The sequence below is a fragment of the Phacochoerus africanus genome, chromosome 15 (genome assembly GCF_016906955.1).
Source record: "Phacochoerus africanus isolate WHEZ1 chromosome 15, ROS_Pafr_v1, whole genome shotgun sequence".
NCBI classification, from domain to species: domain Eukaryota; kingdom Metazoa; phylum Chordata; class Mammalia; order Artiodactyla; family Suidae; genus Phacochoerus; species Phacochoerus africanus.
The window spans coordinates 38,903,190-38,924,435 of NC_062558.1; the positions used below are offsets into that span (position 1 = coordinate 38,903,190).

General features: G+C 48.2%; 1 protein-coding gene across 5 annotated transcripts in view; it reads right to left on the reverse strand.

The window, feature by feature from the left end:
- Positions 1 to 7,968, reverse strand: part of SLC8B1 (solute carrier family 8 member B1) — a 34,742-nt gene extending 26,774 nt beyond the window's left edge. For 2 of the 5 annotated variants that reach the window (XM_047761817.1, XM_047761812.1), the window contains exons 1-3: positions 7,780 to 7,968; positions 7,240 to 7,393; positions 6,372 to 6,608 (exon numbers count right to left, since the gene is read on the reverse strand). In XM_047761817.1, the coding sequence (XP_047617773.1) occupies positions 6,372 to 6,527 (156 nt within the window). In that variant the 5' untranslated portion in view covers positions 6,528 to 6,608; positions 7,240 to 7,393; positions 7,780 to 7,968. Of the gene's footprint in view, positions 1 to 6,371; positions 6,609 to 7,239 lie in introns of all 5 variants that reach the window. The other 3 variants (XM_047761814.1, XM_047761813.1, XM_047761816.1) reach the window with 3 other exon arrangements.
- Positions 7,969 to 21,246: the final 13,278 nt, after the last annotated feature.

Below are 21,246 nucleotides of genomic sequence, written 5' to 3' on the forward strand. Positions count from 1 at the left end.
CTTAGGGCAGATTTCTCAGTTATAAACTCTCCTCACCCCAGGTTTTCTTATTCAAAGTACTTCTCGTGTTTTGAAATTCCCAGTTATTTGTGGGATCACAGACTTGTTTAGTGTCTGCCTCTCCCACCAACATATTGCACACAGTAGGGCCTCATAATTGTTTTGCCCCACACTATGCTAGACCCCAGCTCACTCAGTCTTCATAATAGACCAGGAAGTTGGTAAAACTGTCTCCACTTCAGATGAGAAAACTGAGGCACAGAGAAGCAAGGTGACTTGTCCCAAGGCACACAGCCCAGCACCACAAGTTGGTTCCAAACTCATCTCTGCCTGAAAGTTACCAGCTGAAGCTCCTGGGGAAACAGCCCAAATGGGCAGGGGCAGCCTCCTCTCCTGCCTTCTTCCCCACCTCCTGCCCCCACACCCCAAGCTGGCCACGCCCTCCCTCGAGGCCCATCGGGATATGAATCCAGCTCTGCCCAGGGCTGGGAGAGTTAAAGCCGCATTGCTCTGAGTCGGGGGTGGGTGACTTCTAGCCTCATCTCACTCCCTTCTCATCCTCTTCCCTGAGTCCCTAAGGATACCCCAGAAACCCAGAGAGGGCCAAATATCTTCCCCTTTGGGGGCAAGTTTCAAGGATCAGGCTAGAGAGGAAAGGGTTGCAAACTCAAAGCCTTGGGGGGCAGGCAGATGATATAAATGTTGGGAATGGTGATGTGCTGGAGGGTACATGCCCCGCTGAAAGGCATCCAAGTTATAACACGAAAGACAACCCCTCTCCTGACCGGACCAAAAAAAAAAAAAAAAGAAACCAAAACCAAAACCATAGCAGCTAGACAGGCCCAGGGGCTGTCAGTTTTCAGTCCTGTACCGGTGAGACTGATGTGGAAGATGGGGGCAGTGGAAAAGCAAGCCTGGGTCTGAGACCCAGGGTGACCTTGGTAAAGGCCCTCAAGGTGTCTGGGCCTTGCTTTCCTCACCCGCAGAACAGTCTTCATCAAACCCACTCTGGTCACTGGCATCTTGGTGCCACATGTGTTTTGTTAAAGTGCTTCTCCACCTCCCCTTTATTACTGAATATCTGAATGCACAGTGAACCTATGTACAAAACAGAAACAGACACACAGACATAGAGAACAGACTTGGGGTTGCCAAGGGGGAGGAGGGAAAGTGTGGGATGGACTGGGAGTTTGGGGTTAGTAGATACAAACTATTCCATTTAAAATGGATAAGCAATGAGATCCTGCTGTACAGCACAGGGAACTCTATCCAGTCTCCTGGGATGGACCATGATGGAAGAGAATATGAGAAAAAGAATATGTGTGTGTGTGTGCGTGTGTGTGTGACTGGGTCATGCTGCTGTACAGCAGAAATTGGCACAACACTGTAAATCAATTTAAAAAATGCAGACAATCAAAATCCATGCTGGCTCCATTAAGAAGGCAAAAAATTAAACTACCACCATATCGAGGCAAGAATTTTAAATCGTGTCCGTTTTGCTACTTGGAGCCCATCAAGAAAGGCTCGGGTTTTTATTACCTAGCCACCCTCTCCAAATGTTGTCACTTGTAGCCAAAGGCACCTCCTTGCACAGGTGCACAGGCAGGACCCAGGGGTTGAGGGGGCTGGGAGGGAACGTGTGAGGTCACAAGTTTCTGGTTCATCCTCCCTGCTGAATAATGGTCCTAAAGAAGTCCAGGTCCTATTCCCCAGAGCCTGTGACGATGTGACCTTATGTGGCAAAAGGGACTTTGCAGACGAGATTAAATGGAGGATCTTGAGATGGGAGGTGATTTGTCCTGAATTTTCTGGAAGAGGGTTTTCAATGTCATCACAAGGGTTTTTCTTTTTTTTTTCTTTTTTAGGGCTGCACCCGTGGCATATGGAGGTTCCCAGGCTAGGGGTCATATCGGAACTACAGCTGCCGGCTTATACCACAGCCACAGCAATGCCAGATCCTCAACCCACTGAGTGAGGACAAGGATCGAACCCGAAACCTCACAGCTCCCAGTCAGACTCATTTCTGCTGCGCCATGACAGGAACCCCCATCACAAGGGTTTTCCTAAGAGGGAGGCGGGAGAGTCAGAGTCACAGACATGTGATGGAAGCAGAGGTCAGAGAGAAAGAGAGAGAGAGATGCTAGGTGGCGGCCTCAAAAATGGAAGAAGGGGCCACAAGCCCAGGAAGGAAAGCGGGAAGCTTCAAGAAGCTATAAAAGGCAAAGGAATGGATCCTGCCATGGAACCTCCAGAGGAACAGTCTTGCCAACACCTTTCTTTTAGTCCAGTGAATCCCATTTTCAGCTTTTGACCTCCAGAACTTTAAAATAACAAATGTGGAGTTCCTGTCCTGGCTCAGTGGTTAACGAATCCACCTAGGAACCATGCATGAGGTTGCAGGTTCGATCCCTGGCCCCCCTCAGCGGGTTAAGGATTCGGTGTTGCCATGAGCTGCGGTGTAGGTTGCAGACGCAGCTCAGATCCCACGTTGCTGTGGCTATGGCATAGGCCGGTGGCTACAACTCCAATTCGACCCCAAGCCTGGGGACCTCCATATGCCGTGGGAGTGGCTAAAGAAAAGGCAAAAAGACAAAAAAATAAAATAAAATAATAAAATAACAAATGTGCACTTGTTTGTAGTCATTTGTGACAACGGCCATAGGAAATAAATATATTCTTCTTGAGTCAGTTGACTGGAGACATTATAACACTTTCAAAGATTTCTCTCATATTCTTAACCTTGTTCAATCAGTGCCCTAACTAGACCAGGGGCCATGACCCATCTCTCCTACTTACTGCAGCCACACCTCCTCCTGTTCTCCCAGTTCTGCAGCTGGAGCCCAGCAGGGCAAGCTGTCAAAGGAATGGAAAGTCACAGGTCTCCCACCAGGACACCAACCCAGGAACAGAAAATGAACCCTGGCATTTCCCAAAGGCCCCTCGGCCTTGTGACAACAGCTCAGCAAGGCTGGGTGGCACAGTGCTTATGCGGACAGGGCTCTGGAACCATGCAGCCTGGGTTCAATTCCTGCTCCCCCATTCATAGCTGTGTGACTCTGCACAACTCACTTAACTTCTCTGTGTGCCAGTTCCCTCCTTTATAAAATGAGGTAGGAATCAGCAACCTTTCTGTAAAGGGCTAAATATTTTCCCCTCTGGGGCCAGAGGGTCTCTACTGAAAACATCCAACTCCACTTTGTCATGTGGAAAGCATCACCCGTAATAATAAATAAACAGGCATGACATTTCAATAAAACTGGACTCATGGATACGGAAGCTTAAAACTTCACACAGTTTTCATGTGTCATGAAATAGCATTCTTTCAAGAAATTTTTTCAACCATTTGCGAGTATAAAAACCATTCTCAGCTCCCAGGCTGTACAAAACGCAGCAATGGACCTGGTTTGATCTGCAGGCTGAAATTTGCCAGGTCCTGAAATGAAGGATGAAATGCACATCTGTGTGCGTAGAACTGTGCCCGGTACATAGTTAGCACTCAGTACAATGAGCTTTGATCATTCATTTTTCCAGAGGAAAGAACTGAAACTAAAGATAAAGGGCGCCCTGCACCTGTTAACTTGGCTCCATCAGGTCCCCAAGAGTAAGGCCTAAATGTTCAGCCTGTCAGATATAAATGGATGTTTTTTCCCAGACCCTTCTCTTGTCCAAAAGGAGTTTCCTAGAACCACTGGGCCCTGGTGGTCTGAAGCCAAACCTGTCCCCGGGCCCTATGAGGCCACACGTGGGCTAGCCTAGGCTAAGGGCATGGGGCACTGGGTAGCCCGGCAGAACCCTGTCTTAAGACTTCCTCCCCAAATCTTATTTTGGACCGTGTCCCAAAGCTGCTACCACCATCTCACTTGGATGGTTTTGCCAGCCTGCTCCCTACCTCTGCCCCTAAAGTTGATGCTCCCATACGCAGCCAGGGGGACCCTTGTGAAAACCGAAATCACATCATGTCCCTCCTGCTTCTAAATCCTACCCTAGTTCCCATCTTCCCTCTAGGGACAGGCCAACTTTGCACAGTGGCTCCCCAGCCCCAGGCAATCTGGCCCCCATCACCTCTCCTGTCTCCTCTCTCATCCCTCATCCCCTAGCTCATTGTTCCTGCCACTCTGGCCTCCAGAAGTGTGTGACATGCTCTTGCCTCAGGGCCTTTGCACCTGCGGTTCCCCCAGATCTTTGCAAAACTTCAGGGCTCTGTCCTTGGAGGAAAGGCGGCTGCCCACCCCCTCCCCCTCCCCCATATCCCTATCCTGCTTTGCTTTCTTCATCACCGAGTGAAATTCTGTGGATTCACCTGCTGACTTGTTTCTCATCTGTGTCCCCCACTAGAATGCAGGAACCGAGTTTATATGCTCCCTGAGTTCCTCCTCACATGTGGCACAGTTCTTGGCACCTAACAGGTACTCAGTAAATATGCAGAGACGCAGTGACTACTCGAAAGGACCTAGGTGAAGAGCGGGTGGCCTTTCTCAATCGGCAGGCTCCCCAGACAGTGAGCGGCCAGAGGCAGAGGCTGGCAGGACTTCCCAGAAGGGCAGCCGCATGTGTCAGTCCTGGGCTGCAGTGAACTAGAGCGGAAGGGTCTGGATTTCGCATGAGGCAGCCATGAGTCCACATACGCTGGCTCTGCTGCTTCCCTCATGGCCAACTTCCCCTCGCTGGCCTCCGGTTCCTCATCTATAGCGCAGAGACCATCATACTCATCTCGGCAGCTCGGGGACAGGATTTGATGAGCCAGGCACAGTGCCGGCCTGCGTGCTCAGTAGCTCAGAGATTATCTGATACAAGTCACAGATAAGCCCTGTTTTCTGGCCCCCAAGAGGCAGCAGTCAATTTTATAACCACAGTAACCACAAATCACTTTCCCATCTGTAAAATGGGCATAATTACCTGTTTGCCTGCCTCCAACTATAGACACAAAAGTACTTTGCAACCCCATAAAGTTGGTGTGGGGACTAAACATTATTAGCTGTCAGTTTAAGGCGGGGAAGGGGGGCAGCTGGAGTTTGTTGCTTGTTTGTTCTCCCACCAAAGAAAACATAAGGCAAGAACTCCAGCCCCCAGCCCCCCACAGGGGGTCATCTCGAGCAGTCTCCTGCCTTCAGTTTTTCACTCCGGATCTACTGTGACCACTCTTCCCCTTACAGACAACAGAACTGAATGATGCAAGTTCCCTGCAGCCTAACTCAATGGCCAATACCCTCCCTGTCTGGGGAGGAAGCCTTCTTGCTCTCACCAAGCATCCTTCTTGCTTCTCCCTCTGGGCACTACCATCCCCGCCTCCCCCACCCTTGAGGCTAAGGCCAGAAATCAAGAGTCTCTTTCTTCTACCACCATGCCCCTCCATCTAACCTGTCAGTATATGTTGCTCCAAATCCCACAACTTCTTTCCTCTCCTACAACCATCACTGACCCAGTAGTTTTAGGAGCCTTCTGCTGGCTTCCCTGCTGCCCTCAACCCTCTCAATCCATTCTCCCCAGAGATGCCAGCGACATTCCTTGAAGAAATAAATCAGATTTTGACAACACTCTGCTTAAAACCTTCCATTGGCTCCCTCATGTCATAAAACAGATCCACCTCCTAGCCTCAGCCTGTAAGATCTTTTGTAATCTGACCTCCACTATAGCTCCATCCTCATTTTCTTTTTTAAATGGCCACACCTGTAGCATATGAGTTTCCAGACCAGGGACTGAATCTGAGCTGTAGCTGTGACCCATGCCACAGCTGTGGCCACTTGAGATCCATTAATCCACTGCACCTGGCTAGGGAATCAAACCCGCACCTCCACAGTGACCCAAGCCTCTGCTGTCGGATTCTTAACCCACTTCGCCAGAGCAGGAACACCTCCATCCTCATTCTGAACACTCTCCGGCTCACTCACCCAGTTCCAGCCATTCTGGCTTCCTCCCTGCTTCAGAAACCCACTAAGCGTATTCCTGCCTCAAGGGACTTTGCATGGGCTATTCTGTCTGCCTGGAATGTTCTTCCCCCTGATGTCTATCTAAGCGGCTTCCTTTCTCCATTCAGGGCTTGGCTCAAGGTCACTTCCTCACAGAAGCCATCTGGGATCATCCAATCTGAAATAGCTGGAAACAATCCCTCTCTCTCATGGCTCCCACTCCCCAGTGTCACGTTATTCTATTATTTGCAGAGTGCTTAGCAACTTACCAACTGAAATTTATATGTTTACTTCTTTATCCATCCTCCCAGGAGACTTCACTCCATGAGGACAGGGACTTTTGTTTGCAGTATATATTCCCTGGCATATCTCAGGGTTCAGCTCAGTGCCTGGTACATAGTAGATGCTCAATAAATACTTGAATATACCCCCCACCTGATGCCACTGTCTTGCCTGGATACTTACATCTACCAGGAGGGTCTGGTTCACACCTGAGGCTGGAAACTGGGAGCTACCGCGGGGCCCTGTAGATGGGCCCCTGGCTCCAGACACTGTCTGCACCATCAGCAGCACCTGGAGCACACTCGGCACCCAGCACAGATTCAGCAGTCCTCCAGCCATCAGCCCCAAGGGGCCTGGCCCTCACCCTCTTCTTCCCTTTCTATGGCGTTTTCGTTTCAAACAGCTGGAACCTCCAACGGCCTATAAGGTGGAAGAGAGAGAGAGAGAAACGGTGTCAACCCACACTGCAGGACCCAACAGGAAGGCCCTGAAAACTTTTTCAGTTGAAAAACTGTCCTTTCTCCTCCCCTCACCAAAGGAGAGCCAGTGTAGAAACCCATATTCTGGATGGGCCTGACTCAATCAGCATGCAGATTGGCTAGCCCTTCTTCCTGAGCCCCGGTAGTGTTTCCAAGGAAACCTAGGCCAATAACTCCTCTAATGGGGAAATCAGGTCCTGGGGAAAGTGAATTGCTCAAAGTCACACAGTGGGTTAGCAGCAGAGCGGGGCTGAACTTTAGCTCTGTCTTTTCCCTCAGCACCAGGGAAAAACCAGCTTTGCTTTTCTTTCAAAAAAATTAAACTGGAAAGAAAAAAAGAGTCCTTGGCACACTAATTTCCTCCTTTTGGCTCTTCCACATGTTGTAGATGAGCATGTTTTGTTTTGGCTTCAAGGAAAACAAAGCCCAGAAAACATTTTGCTTTGGGTTTTTTGTTTAATTCTTTGCTCACCTGGCAGGGGCAGAAGAGGGGAGGAAGAGGTTGGCGGCGGGGGTGCGGTGGGGATGGAAAAAAGGGGGCGGAAGGACCAGCCCCAGCACTCTCAACTCACCTTTGATAGCCTCCTCCCTCCTGTTGTTCTCCGTAACTGCACCTGGCAGAGACTTGGGGCGAGATACTCCAGCTCCGCAATTCAGTCTCAGCCACTTAAGAGCTGTGCGGCCGTGGAGAGGTCACTTCATTTCTCTGAACCTCTGATTCCTCATCTGTAAAACGAAGACAAATGGTGGCGCGTCGGAAAAAACGCTAAGGGCTTGCGCCTCAGATGTCCCCCAACTTGAGGATCAGCACGTGTCTCCTCTCTACTGGCCGGCCGATTTCTTATACTCATTCATGAGGAAGCATTTATGGAGCGCCGCCTGTGCGCCTGTCCGAGGCCAGGTGCTCAGAGGCTCAGAAGATCTGCAGACCTGGTAGGAAGAGGCAGAGGTCAGGAAACTCGGGCTTCAATCACTTTTGCCGCTGCACTTTCTAGGTACGAGACCCCGGGAAGGTCAATGTGCTCCGTTTCCCAATCTGCGCGGACGTTGAGTTCAACTTCGGGTGCCTGGTCTTCCTGCTGCGCCCAGCTGGGCGGGGAAGCTCCGCTTACCTCGGGCTGGGCCTCGAACCCGCAAACTCCGCACCTCGACCCCGCCGGGCTTCGCGGCCTTTCCAGTCCCAGCGCGCTGGCAGGCGCCGCCCGACCTTCCGCCCTCGACGCGGCAGCAGACCAGGGCTCCCAGCCCGCTGCAGCGTCTGAGTTTGGTTCCGAGGCTCGGCCCTGATTTGGCCCCGGCGAGCCCCGCGCCGGCCACTCCCCTTAACAACCCCGCCCAGACACCACACCCCCAAGGGCTCGTCCCGCCCTTTCCCTTAAAGGCACAGGCCCCCTGGGAGGTCCTGAGGGTCTTCCCCACTCTCCTCCTCTCAGTGCCCCTTGCCTGTCGGTTCTGCTTTCGCCTCTAAAGCAGACGCTGAGATGAAACCTAATGGTTATAAACGGTAGGAGATTGGAGAGGCTCATTATAAGGTGAAACTAAAGGGCTCTATTCCCAAGGGAGGTGTGGGCACGCTGATGTCAAAATACTTCTGGTGGGAGTTCCCGTCGTGGCGCAGTGGTTAACGAATCCGACTAGGAACCATGAGGTTGAGGGTTCGATCCCTGCCCTTGCTCAGTGGGTTAACGATTTGGCATTGCCGTGAGCTGTGGTGTAGACCGCAGGCACGGCTCGGATCCCGCATTGTTGTGGCTCTGGCGTAGGCTGACAGCTACAGCTCCAATTAGACCCCTAGCCTGGGAACCTCCATATGCCGTGGGAGTGGCCCAAGAAATGGCAAAAAGACAAAAATAAAATAAAACAAAATTGACTTTTTTTTTTTTTTTTTTTTTGCTATTTCTTTGGGCTGCTCCCACGGCATATGGAGGTTCCCAGGCTAGGGGTCTAATCGGAGCTGTAGCCGACTCCCTACACCACAGCCACAGCAACGCAGGATCCGAGCTGCATCTGCGAGCTATACCACAGTTCAGGGCAACGCCGGATCGTTAACCCACTGAGCAAGGCCAGGGACCGAACCCGCAACCTCATGGTTCCTAGTCGGATTCGTTAACCACTGCGCCACGATGGGAACTCCAATAAAATAAAATTGAAAAAAAAATACTTCTGGTAATCAGTGCTAAGAAGTATTTGAGAAGATCCCAGGCAGGGAACGCTCCATCTTACACACCAATATTTCGGCTGTCCTGCCTGAAATGCCTGTTTTGGAGATCTCCTAATTGGGTTCATTTCCCTCTATTAGGGTGGCTTTTTTTTTTTCCTTTTTTTTTCTTTTTCTTTCTATGGCTGCATCCGCGGCATATGGAAGTTCCCAGGTTAGGGGTCCAATCAGAGTGGCAGCTGCCAGCCTACACCACAGCCACAGCCAGGCCAGATTCAAGCTGGGTCTACTTACACTACAACCCACAGCAACGCTGGATCCTTAACCCATTGAGTGCGGCCAGGGATTGAACCTGTGTCCTCAAGGATACCAGTCGGTTTTGTTAATGGCTAGCCACAATGGGAACTCCCTAGTAGTGTGGCTTTTGAAAGAAGAATATGGCAAATAGGTCAAAACAGGGGCATTAGTGATCTACTCGCCCTGATAGATGTAGTCCCCCCTCTCCAGTTTCCCAGCCTCCTGGGCAAGTTCTGATCCTCTCTGTCTTTCCTTCCATTGGGGTGGGGTGTGGCAGGGCACCAAGGCTGGAACTGGGGATGCTGAAACTGAGGGCGGCTCAGCCCTCCCAAGCCGCTCCAACAGCCCCGCTTCCACTTCCACACTTTGCACACATCTAGTCCCGCCGCTTCCCTCTCTCAAAGTGTGTCATCACCTTCAGGACTGAGTTCTAACCGAGCCCAGCGATGGAGGCCCTTCATGTCCAGCCCGAGCCCACCTTTCTGACTTCATCTTTTATCCCCACCTCTCCCCTCTCCCACTCTGACCCCAGAAGTGGAGAGCTTACCCCCGGCCACACCTCTCTCCCTCTGAGCCCCCCGCCCCGGATGCCAGCCTTTCCCTTTTCTACCTGACCACCTCCAACTCCTGTGCCAGGCCCACTGCTCATGTGCCAACTCCTCTGGGTGATCTTCCATTCTCCTTGCTGCCCGCCCTCCCCCACCCCCCCCCCCACCCCAGCCCCCACATTCCTTACTTCCAGAGCACTGAGCACTCTAGTTCCCCACCCTAAGGAGGATGACACTGTGGTCTCAAGTGTGACATCTTTGGAATCTCAGCGTGTAGATTATAATGATCACTACAGAGTATAGTAGCGTAGATTCCAGTGAGTGTCCACCTGCTTGTCCCATTTAACAGCCCTTTAGGGTGAGGGCTACCAAGATCCCCATTTCACTGAGGAGGGAAATCAGAGGTTCAAGGAGATGACGCAACCTGTCCCCAAGGCACCCACCAGGAGGTGGCAAAGATCTGCACGTAGGTCTCTGTGACCCCAAGTGGGTCTCCCTTCATCACCATGGACTGAGCATCCCTCATCAAGCAAAGGTAAGGCCAGATCCGCCTGCCACTCAACACCCCTATTCAGAAGGCCCAGGGCCTGGGTGGTGTCAACTGAAAAAAATTCACAACCGTTGGGTCCGGGTTTTATTGGGACCTTACTGAGAACTATAGCCAGAGAGACAGCCTCTCAGATAGCTCTAAGGAACGGCTCCAAAAAGGCGGGAGAAAAGCCAGAATATATATAATTTTTTTGGCTGCGAAATACATGTAGTCAATCATACATCTTAGTGAAGATTATCGCTAATCTTGGTAAAAGATTGTTGCTAATCATAAAAAAAACAGACATCTCAAGGTAATGATTTCAGTGCTTTTCTAGGCATGGGAAGATGCAAGAATCTGGGGTCTCTGAAATCCTTCCTTTGATATACAACCTAACTATCAAGGGGCCACAGATCTGGAACATAGAAAGCTTCCTCCCATTTTTCTCCATCCTGAATCCTCCGTAGGGAGCGCTGCCGGTGGGCAACTGCAGTGGGTCGTGACCTAACCCTTAGCATAACTGGGAGATGATTGTCTACAGTGACAGCTCCAGGGACATGGCAAGCGCCTGGGGAAAGCATGAGCAGAAGTAATAGGCTTGAAGGGGAACTTAAAAGAGGAAAGACATGGAAAATTTGAACTTTCGGTTTTAGCCAAAGAGGCCCAGAGACTTGGAAGCTTCCTCAAGGGGATGTACCTTGAGTTTCATCTGCAACCAACATAGGTTCCCCTCTTGATCCTAGCAGCACTGGGCAAATAGTCACGCTGCATCTATTTAACCACCACCCCGCAACCGCCGCCCCAGGGACGGGGTGCTCATTACCTCCCACAGCAGCCCAATTAGCAGCAGACAGTACCAACTGCACAACTGCATGCGAGGAAGTGTTTTCATTGCCATTGCCAGAAGTTTGCATGGGAATGATCCTTCTAGAAGGTGACTTGGCAATTGTAAATGTCAGTCTTTTTTTTTTTTTTAAGGGCCAAAGGTGTAGCATATGGAAGTTCTCAGGCTAGGGGTCAAATTGGAGCGACAGCTGGCGGCCTACACCACAGCCACAGCAATACCTGATCCAAGCTGTGTCTGTGACCTACACCACAGCTCACGGCAATGCCGGATCCTTAACCCACTGAGCAAGGCCAGGGATCAAACCTGCAATCCTCATGGACATTGGTTGGGTTCATTACTGCTGAGCACATGTTTTCAAGGCTCGTAGGACTGACATTTGAAGTTCCCGCTGTGGCACAGTGGGTTAAGTAGGGATCTGGCATTGTCATTGTAGCAGCTTGGATCGATGCTGTGGTGCAGGTTCTATCCCTGGTCCAGGAACTTCCATGTGCCGTGGGTGCAAAAAAAAAGTTTTATCAGGATGATATGATATTTGCAAAATTGGGCAAAAGTTGCTTACAGTTTGTTGACTGAAATCAAAAACTCACAACATATGGAGTTCCACTTGTGGCGAAGTGGAAACGAATCCAACTAGGAACCATAAGGTTGAGGGTTTGATCCCTGGCCTCGCTCAGTAGGTTAAGGATCTGGCATTGCTGTGAGCTGTGGTGCAGGTCACAGACACGGCTCAGATCCTGAGTTGCTGTGGCTGCGGTGTAGGCTGGCAGCTGTAGCTCCAATTCGACCCCTAGCCTGGGAACCTCCATATGCCGAGAGTGTGGCCCTAAGGAAAAATAAAAGCAAAAAAACCCTCACAGCATAAAAGTTGCAAGGTAAGTTTTATTGAGCCAAGTTTCTCTTGAGGACCATAACCAGAGAGACAGCCTCGCGGATAGTTCCGCAGAACTGTTCCAAAGAGGTAGGCGAGGGAATTCAAATGTGGACTTTTTTTTTTTTCTTTTGGCTGGGAAATACATGTAGTCTCGCATACGTTATGGTAAAAGATGATTGCTAATCATAAACAACAGATATCTCAAGTTAATGATTTTAGTGCCTTTCTATGTATGGGAAGATGCAAGAATCTGGAGTCATTAAAATGTTTCCCCTAGATATACATCTTGACTATCTAGGGGCCATGGATCCAAAGCACAGAACACTTCTCCCTGTTTCTCTGCATCCTGAATTCCCCTCAGGGTGCACTGGAGGTGGGTGACAATGTTAGCTGATGACTTGATCCTTGTAGAACTTGAATGGCAGGCAACATTTTTTCTTTACAAGTAAAAAAGTAAAATAAAATGAACAACACTCTCCATTTAGATTAAAAAACAGAACTATCAGTACCTTAGAAGTCCCTGAAATCACCATGTACCTGCTGATGCTGTAAATCCCTCTCACTACATGTCTAAAACTTTCATTTGTTTTATAGGTATCCTCTATAATATAGCATTTATATATAATATACATAATAAATACATTATAATATGTAATATTTAAGATATGTTATCATGTATGAAATATATATAATTGTATATACTATAATTATGTAGATTTTGTCTGCTTCTATACTTTACCACTATATAAATATTCCTAAGTAATGATTTGTTTTGCCTGTCTTTGTATAAATCAAGCAGTATTTTATATATTCTTTTTTTTTTTCTTTTAGGGCCGCACCGGTGGCATATGGAGGTTCCCAGACTAGGGCATGAATCAGACCTGTAGCTGCCAGCCTACACCACAGCCACAGCAACGCCAGATCCAAGCCGCATCTGCAACCTACACCACAGCTCATGGAAATGCCAGATCCTTAACCCACTGAGGGGGGCCAGGGAATCCAACCTGCGTCCTCATGGATACTAGTTAGATTCATTTATGCTGAGCCATGATGAGAACTCCTATATATTCTTTTTATTTTATTATTATTATCATTATTTGCTTTTTAGGGCCACACCCACGGCACATGGAAGTTCTCAGGCTAGGGGTTGAATTGCAGCTACAGCTGCTGCCCTACACCACAGCCACAGCCACACCTGATCCCTGACCCACTGAGTTAGGCCAGGGATCGAACCCACATCCTCATGGATACCAGTTGGATTCATTTCCACTGTGCCACAAGGGGAACATCCAGTATTTTATATATTCTTATATGACTTGCCTCTTTCTTTCATCATCCAGTTCATGAGCCTCTTCCTTGTCATCGCTACAGCTGCAGTTTGTGCATTTTCCATGCTCTGTAATAAAGAGTTTATGGCATGACTTCTCTGAGGTTCATTTATCCATTTTTCTGTGGATGGATATATATGTGTAGTTACCAGGTTTTTGCTACTGATGGCATTTTTTACATGTCTCCTTGTACATTTGTAAAAACATTTTTTAGGGTATTGTGTCAGTCAGTGTTCAACCAGAGAAACAACCAGTAGGAGATGCACGTTAAGGGATTTATGGCAAGGAAGGAATTGCCATGACTGGGCGGGGGGTGGCTAGGCGAGTCTGCAAGAGGATGGGCTGGCTGGAAACTCTGGGGCACCAGCCACGCACAGGTGGAATCGCTTCTTTCGGAAGCCTCAGCTCTGCATTTAAGGCCTTTCAACCAATTGGATCAGGCTCACCCAGATGATCTAGAACAGCCTCCCTTATATAATCAATCAACTGATGATGGACTTTAATCACATCTACAAAATCCCAAGTTAACACATAACAATGACCCCTTCACGGTTATAAACCCCAGAGTGGGGTCAGAGGGAAAGGAGTTGCAAGTGTGCATTTTTATCCATAGTATCATTTCATTTTATCACAAGGATGGCTTTCCTTGGTTATTGGAAGGACAGAAAGAAAGTCATTAGAGTCTGAAAATCAATAAATAATGAAATTAATTCTGCCCTCTATCCCCTTCCAAGGGCCCAGCACACACTTATTCTGCTCCTGCCCCGACTCAGAGAACCAAAGTTAAGAGCAGGTGTGGGCAAGTACACGCATGTAGGGATTCCAACTTGAATTTCATTTTGCTTTTGTAGAAAGTGGGTTCACATTATTGAAGTTGTTCTGTAACTGGCATTTTTAAAAAGTAAGACTGCTTCATGGGAGCCCCTCATGCTGGTACATTTAAGTATAAAACCATTCATTTTATCTTTTGTCTTTTTAGGGCCTCTCCTTCAGTATATGGAGGTTCCCAGGCTAGGGGTCTAACCAGAGCTGTAGTTGCCAACCTATACCACAGCCACAGCAATGCCAGATCCGAGCCGCATCTGCGACGCACACCATAGGTCATGGTAATGCCGGATCCTTAACCTGCTGAGGGAGGCCAGGGATCGAACCCACAACCTCATGTTTCCTAGTTGGATACGTTTCTACTGCACCACAATGGGAACTTCTAAAACCATTCATTTTAGTGTATGTGCTGCCGAAGCAAGCACAAAACCATTTATTTTACTAGTCGCTTGATATTCGGGTGGTTGAGGGAAGGCGCCATAACTGTGCAAACACTCCCACATTGGTGGGTACTTGCTATGCTTCAGGGTTTTGCCCCTTGCAGACAATGCTCTTTATACAATCTTTGAGGACATTTCCTTTGGTGCAGGTGCTTTTATTTCTGTAGGACAGAATCCTGAAGATGGCAGAGCAACAGGCATGCATTTTTTTTCCAGGCATGCGTATTTTAAATGTCAACAGCTGTAGCAGACCACTTCCTTTAAAAAGCAATGGGAGTTCCCGTCGTGGTGCGATGGTTAATGAATTCGACTAGGAACCATGAGGTTGAGGGTTTGATCCCTGGCCTTGCTCAGTGGGTTAAGGATCCGGCGTTGCTGTGAGCTGTGGTATAGGTCGCAGACGTGGCTTGGATCCTGCATTGCTGTGGCTGTGCCATAGGCCAGCGGCTACAGCTCCGATTCAACCCCTAGCCTGGGAACCTCCATATGCCGTGGGAAGCAGCCCCAGGAAAGGCAAAAAGACAAAATAAGTAAATAAATAATTAATTAAAAATTTAAAAAAATAAAATAAAAAGCAAGCCAGGCATTCCCATTGTAGCTTAGCAGAAACGAATCTGACTAGCATCCATGAGGACACAGGTTCGATCCCTGGACTTGCTCAGAGGGTTAAGAATCCTGCGGCGCCGTGAACCGCAGACAAGGCTTAGATCTGGCGTTGCTGTGGCTGTGGTATAGGCCGGCAGCTACAGCTCCGATTAGACCCCTAGTCTGGGAATCTCCATATGCCCTGGGTGACGCCCTAAAAAAAAAAAAAAAAAAAGTAAGGCACACTTCCACCTGCAATGTCTCCCTGCTTTCTCACTAGCATCAATTTCTAACAATTGGGTTCTAACTGTTGCCAACTTGATGGTTAAAAAAAATACTTTCTCATCATTGCTTTAATTTTCATTTTTCCCTGTTGACAAAGCTGACAAGTTTTCATCAACTTAGTAACCATTTGCATTTTCTTCTCCGTGAACTGTCTGCTCACACTGACTATTTTTCTTTTTCTTCCTTTGGCTGTTCCTGGGGCGTGCAGAAGTTCCCAGGTCAGCAATCAAACCAGAGTCACAGCTGTGACAATGCCAGATTCTTAACCTGCTGAGCCACCAGGAAACTCCTCTTTGAATATTTTTCTTTGGGGCCGTTGCCATTGTGCCATCAACAAAATTATGAAATCAGTTTCGGTAGAACTCTGATCATGAAACACTTCCCATTTAGGGGCCCTCATATGCAATAGATAAGAATTGGGTCTTTGGGGAGTTCCCGTTATGGTTCAGTAGGTTAAGAAACTGACTAGTGTCCATGAGGATGCAGGTTTGATCCCTGGCCTTTCTTAGTGGGTTAAGGATCCGGCGTTGCCATGAGCTGTGGTGTAGGTTGCAGATGCGGTTCAGATCTGGCATTGCTGTGGCTGTGGTGGAGGCCGGCAGCTGTAGTTCCAATTCGACCCCTAGTCTGGGAACCTCCATATGCCGCAGGAGTGGCCCTAAAAAGAAAAAAAAAAAAAAAAAAGAATTAGGTCTTTGGGAGTTCCCCATGTGGTCCAAAGGGACCAACAGTGTCTCTGCAGTGCCAGGATGCAGGTTCGATCCCTGGGCCAGCCCAGTGGGTTAAGGATCTTGTGTGTTGCAGTGTACTTCACAATTGCAGCTTGGATCTGATTCCTGGTCCGGGAACTCCACATGCTGTGGGGTGGCCAAAAAAGAAAAAAAAAAAAATGAGGTCTTTGGATCAGCAAGATGTGTCTCCCCTGCTCACTTGCATTTGTTCTGTCTGTTCTCGGACTCCAGTTTCCTGTCTTTAAAATGAGGTTGAGGCGCTCCTGGATCTCTTAGGGTTGTTGTGAAGATTTAAGGAGGAAACACATGTCATGTGCTCAGCAAGTGGATGTCAGATGTGGTTCAGGGGTCAAGTCTACAGGAACATGGAATTGCCCGGTGGTCACGCAGCACACCTGGGTGCTTGGTCAGCAATGGCCACAGGGAGTCATATGACCCATAGGGAGGGTCAAAGGCCCTGGGGCAATGCTGTCACAGCAGAGGGACTGTCTTCATGCTGACTGGGCCATTCCTGGGCCTAGGGGCTCTCTGCCCGCAAGCCCCATCCTCTTGAATGACAGGGACCTCAAAAACTAGCTGGAACAGGGTAGCCTTGAGATAGGGGCCATAGTGGGGTGGAGCGAAGGGAGGGGATGGACAGATCAGGATTCTGAGATGTGAGGTGTGCCACTTTGCTTGGGGCCCCAAGTAAGCTGAGGAGCCCTAGGTGACATCAGAGGGCAGGATGGGAGAGGCTCCTATTTCTTCCAGCTTCTGTAGTACCTGGCACTACACACAATCTTCCCAAGAAGTCCATATGGTGCAACAGATTATTCCCTTTTTACTGGGGCTCAGAGAGGTGAGGTTACTTCCCCAAGACCACACAGCAAATGATGGAAGTGGGATTTGAACCCGAGTCTGTCTGAATCCCAACTCCATGGTCCTAACCATTACCCCTCGCTGTCTGGCTAATGAGAAAGCTTTGCTTCTGGCAGATCAGCCAACAGTGAGCACATGAACCAAATGCCAGTGGGAGGTATCACCCAGAATTCTCCTGGAGCGGCTTTAGACAAGTTCAATACACTTAGAAGGCATGAATGCTGATAGCTGATAAGGGACATTTACCAAAAGTTTCAGGTGCTGTGCAAGGGTCTTATTTAATCTCCTGGCAGCCCTATGACGTACGTAGGCCCTGTTTTGGGCCACTTTATAGAGATGAATAAAACGAGGCACAGAATTGCACATTTCTTTGACCAAGGACCCGCAGGAAATGAGGCTTGGAGTGGGGACACAGGCCCCAGTATGTCACTGCACCACCTTTCTGAGGGAGGAGGGAAAGGATATTAATTGGGAATGTAGTTGGGACTTGGTGGACTGCGCCCCCTGGTGGTGGCCACTGCACACAACGCCCACCGTGTTAGATTTGCTAGCTGTGTGACCTGGGCAAGTCACTTCACCTGCTTGAGCCTCAATTTCCCCATCTGTAAAATAGGAGTAGTAACAGTAAGGACTTTTGGGGTAGTTGTGAGTATTATGTAATAGAAAGTGTTCACAGGTTATGATTGACAAAAGGTAGCAATGACGGTTATTAATGCCCAGGAATGGGAAGAGGACCTGTAGACTTGACCCTGAGCTCTGGTGCAGTTCACCAAAGGCATGGGGAGTTGTGGAAAGTCCCCCTCAAAGCTTTAGAAAGTTATTTGGGAGTTCCCATTGTGGTGCAGCAGAAATGAATCCGACTGGGTACCATGAGGTTGAGGGTTCGATCCCTGGACTCGCAAGTGGGTTCAGGATCTGGTGTTGCCATGAGCTGTGGTGTAGGTCGTGGACGCAGCTTGGATCCGATGCTGCTGTGGCTGTGGCATAGGCTGGCAACTACAGCTCTGGTTAGACCCCTAGCCTGGGAACTTCCATATGCCATGGGTGCAGCCCTAAAAAGACAAAGGACAAAAGACAAAAAAAAAAAAGTGACTTTAGGGCACATTAATGACCATCTCGGTATCTCAAGCCACCCTCTCCGCTCCTTCACAGGCCTCCTTCCTGTTCTTCCAAAATCATAACAACCGGGACTCATCAGAGCAGCCCAGTCTGCCTCCCCCATCAAGACTGTGACCAAGTACTTAGCTTGCCTTTCTCATGTCCTTCACTGCCCAGCTCAGAAAACCATCCGTGGCTCCCAAAGTTCATGGCCCACCATCTACCTTCAACCTCCCCTTCTGAACTCTACCTCCCACTTTGCCCTCCACTTGCAGCAAGTCCACACTGCAAGTGCCAAGTTCTGAGCCAGGCTTTGGGCAGTTAGAGAACTAAAGATGGGGGCTCATCATTGCCTCCAGCCAAGCCAGTTTTCTCCCTGCCCCAGATTCCGCCATGTACAGGCTCTACCCCCTGCCCGGGATGCCCTCCCCTCACTTTCATTCTAACCCTGCCTAATTCTATCTGAAGTTAGAAACGGCAGAAACCAGCTGCAGGAAACCAGGGTGGGATTGATCTAAACTACCGTCGCTTAAAGATGTGGACATATGGATAGACATGGGGCCATAGACAGACATATAGAGAAAAACATTGATAGACAAATGGACATACTTATAGACATATAAATAGGAGTACACCTATTAAGATCCCACCAGCAATGTATGAGTTTCATTTCTCCCATCCTCTTCAACAACTGTTATTTTTCTTTTTTTCTCTCATATAGAAGTAAGTGTGTGTGTGTGTGTGTGTGTGTGTGTGTGTGTGTGTGTGTATATATAGGCCACAACTCTGGCAGGTGGAAGTTCCTGGGCCAGGGATCAAACCCACACCACAGCAGTAACCAGAGCCACAGCAGTGACAACGCCAGATCCCTAACCTGCTGAGCTACCATAAACATCTGTTTAAGCCCTTTACTCACCTTTCAGTTGGGTTTTTGTATTGTTGTGGCTGAGTTGTGGGAGTTCTTTATATATTCTGGATTTGCAAATATTATTTGCAAATATTTTCTCCCACTGTGTGTGGGTAGTCCTTTCATTCCCTTGATAGTGTCCTCTGAGGCACGAAATTTTTTTTTTGTCTTTTTTTTTGCCATTTCTTGGGCCGCTCCCGCGGCATATGGAGGTTCCCAGGCTAGGGGTCAAATTGGAGCGACAGCTGCCAGCCTACGCCAGAGCCACAGCAACGCGGGATACGAGCCGCGTCTGCATGACCTACACCACAGCTCACGGCAACGCCAGGTCGTTAACCCACTGAGCAAGGGCAGGGATTGAACCTGCAACCTCATGGTTCCTAGTCAGATTTGTTAACCACTGCGCCACGATGGGAACTCTGAAATTTTTAATATTAGGTCCAATTTATCCTTTTCTTTTGTTTCTTATGCTTTAGGAAACCATTATCAAATCCAAGGTCATGCTGATTTTCCTCTATGTTTTCTTCTACAAGTTGTATAGTTTAGCTCTTAAAATTTAGGTTCTTTGATCCACTTTGAGTTAATTTTTATATGTAGTATAAGGAAGGGCATTGATTTTTTCGTGTGGATATCTAGCTTTCTCAGCACTATTTGTTGAAGAGAACATTTTTTTTTATCTGCATTGAATGATCTTGGCACCCTGTTGAAAATCAGTTTACCGTAGGGTTTATTTCTGGGCTCTTGATTCTATTCTATTAGTCTATATGTCTATTCTTATGCAAATACCACTCTGTTTTGATTACTGTCACTTTGTACCAAGTTTTGAAATCTGGGTCCCTTGAAACCTCATATGAATTTTGAGTTTTTCCATTTCTGTAAAAAAAAAAAATACCATTAGGGTTTTGTTGGGAATATCATTGTATCTGCATATCCCTTTGGGTAATATTGTCATTTAATAATATTAAGTCTCCCAATTTGGGAACATGACTCTATTTTTTTAGGATCTCCTGATTAATATCTGATTTTTTTATTTTTTATTCTCAGCTCAGTATTTTTTCATTTTTAAAGTTTTTTATTGTTGTTGTTTGTTTTTGGTCTTTTGCCCTTTTCTAGGGCTGCACCTGAGGCATGTGGAGGTTCCCAGGCTAGGGGTCAAATCAGAGCTGTAGCTGCTGGCCTACACCACAGCAACACCAGATCCCAGCTGCTTCTGTGACCTACACCACAGCTCATGGCAACACCGGATCCTTAACCCCCTGAGCGAGGCCAGGGATCGAACCCACATCCTTAAGGATACTATTTGGATTTGTTACCACTGAGCCACAACGGGAAATCCATATCTTTTCATTTTGTTGATGGTTTCCTTCACTGTGAGAAAACTCCTAAGTTTAATTAGGTTCCATTTCTTTATTTTTGTTTTTATTTTCTTTACTCTAGGAGGTGGATCCAAAAAGATACTACTGCAGTTTATGTCAGAGAGGGTTCTGCTTATGTTTTCCTGAAGAGTTGTATAGGATCCATCCCTGATTAACATTTTAATAGGGGATTCTTAAAAGTGGGAATGCCTACGGAACTCAAAGGCTTGAATCCCTAAGGTCAAATTTGAGGTCAAGGGGAAAGACTCTAATATACATGGTGTAGAATGATTTCAGAAATACCACAGATTAATTCAGGAGAATCTATCCAGTGTCCCTAGGCTTGTGAAAAAACAAAGAAAAAGTGGACCAAAAGAGCCTTTGGTCCACTTTTCCTTCTCTATGAGTGAGCAGTTCATGAACAGTAGGTGGAAACAAGAGCTTGCTTGAAGGTGCCTTATTGCATGGATCATGATTCAAAATGAACCTCCCTCCCGATCTATGGGTCGCAGTGGCTTTTAGCATCCCTAACCCTTTCCTAGGACTTCTTGCTTTCTGCACAGGCTAAATGAATTCTCTCAAATATCACGAGATGGCAGCAGGAGTGGGGCTGCCGAGTCCAGTAGAGGCAAAGGTCAGGGAAAGAAAAGGGGGTGATGCAGGGTGCAGGTGTGAGCAGCACAGACATAGGTTGGTGGAGGTGCCCCTGAGCTGCACAGTGGGTGGGCCTGGGGCACTGACTCCGAGTAGGAAGCTACCCGATGCCAGTGGGTGGACACGCTCATGTAGGATTGGGCGCAGAATTGGTAGAACACCAGCATTTTCCTATATTATACACCTGCACCTCATATAAGATTGCACATCAACTGTACTTCAATTAAAACAAAAAAAGAGGCATTCCTGTTGAGGCTCAGTGG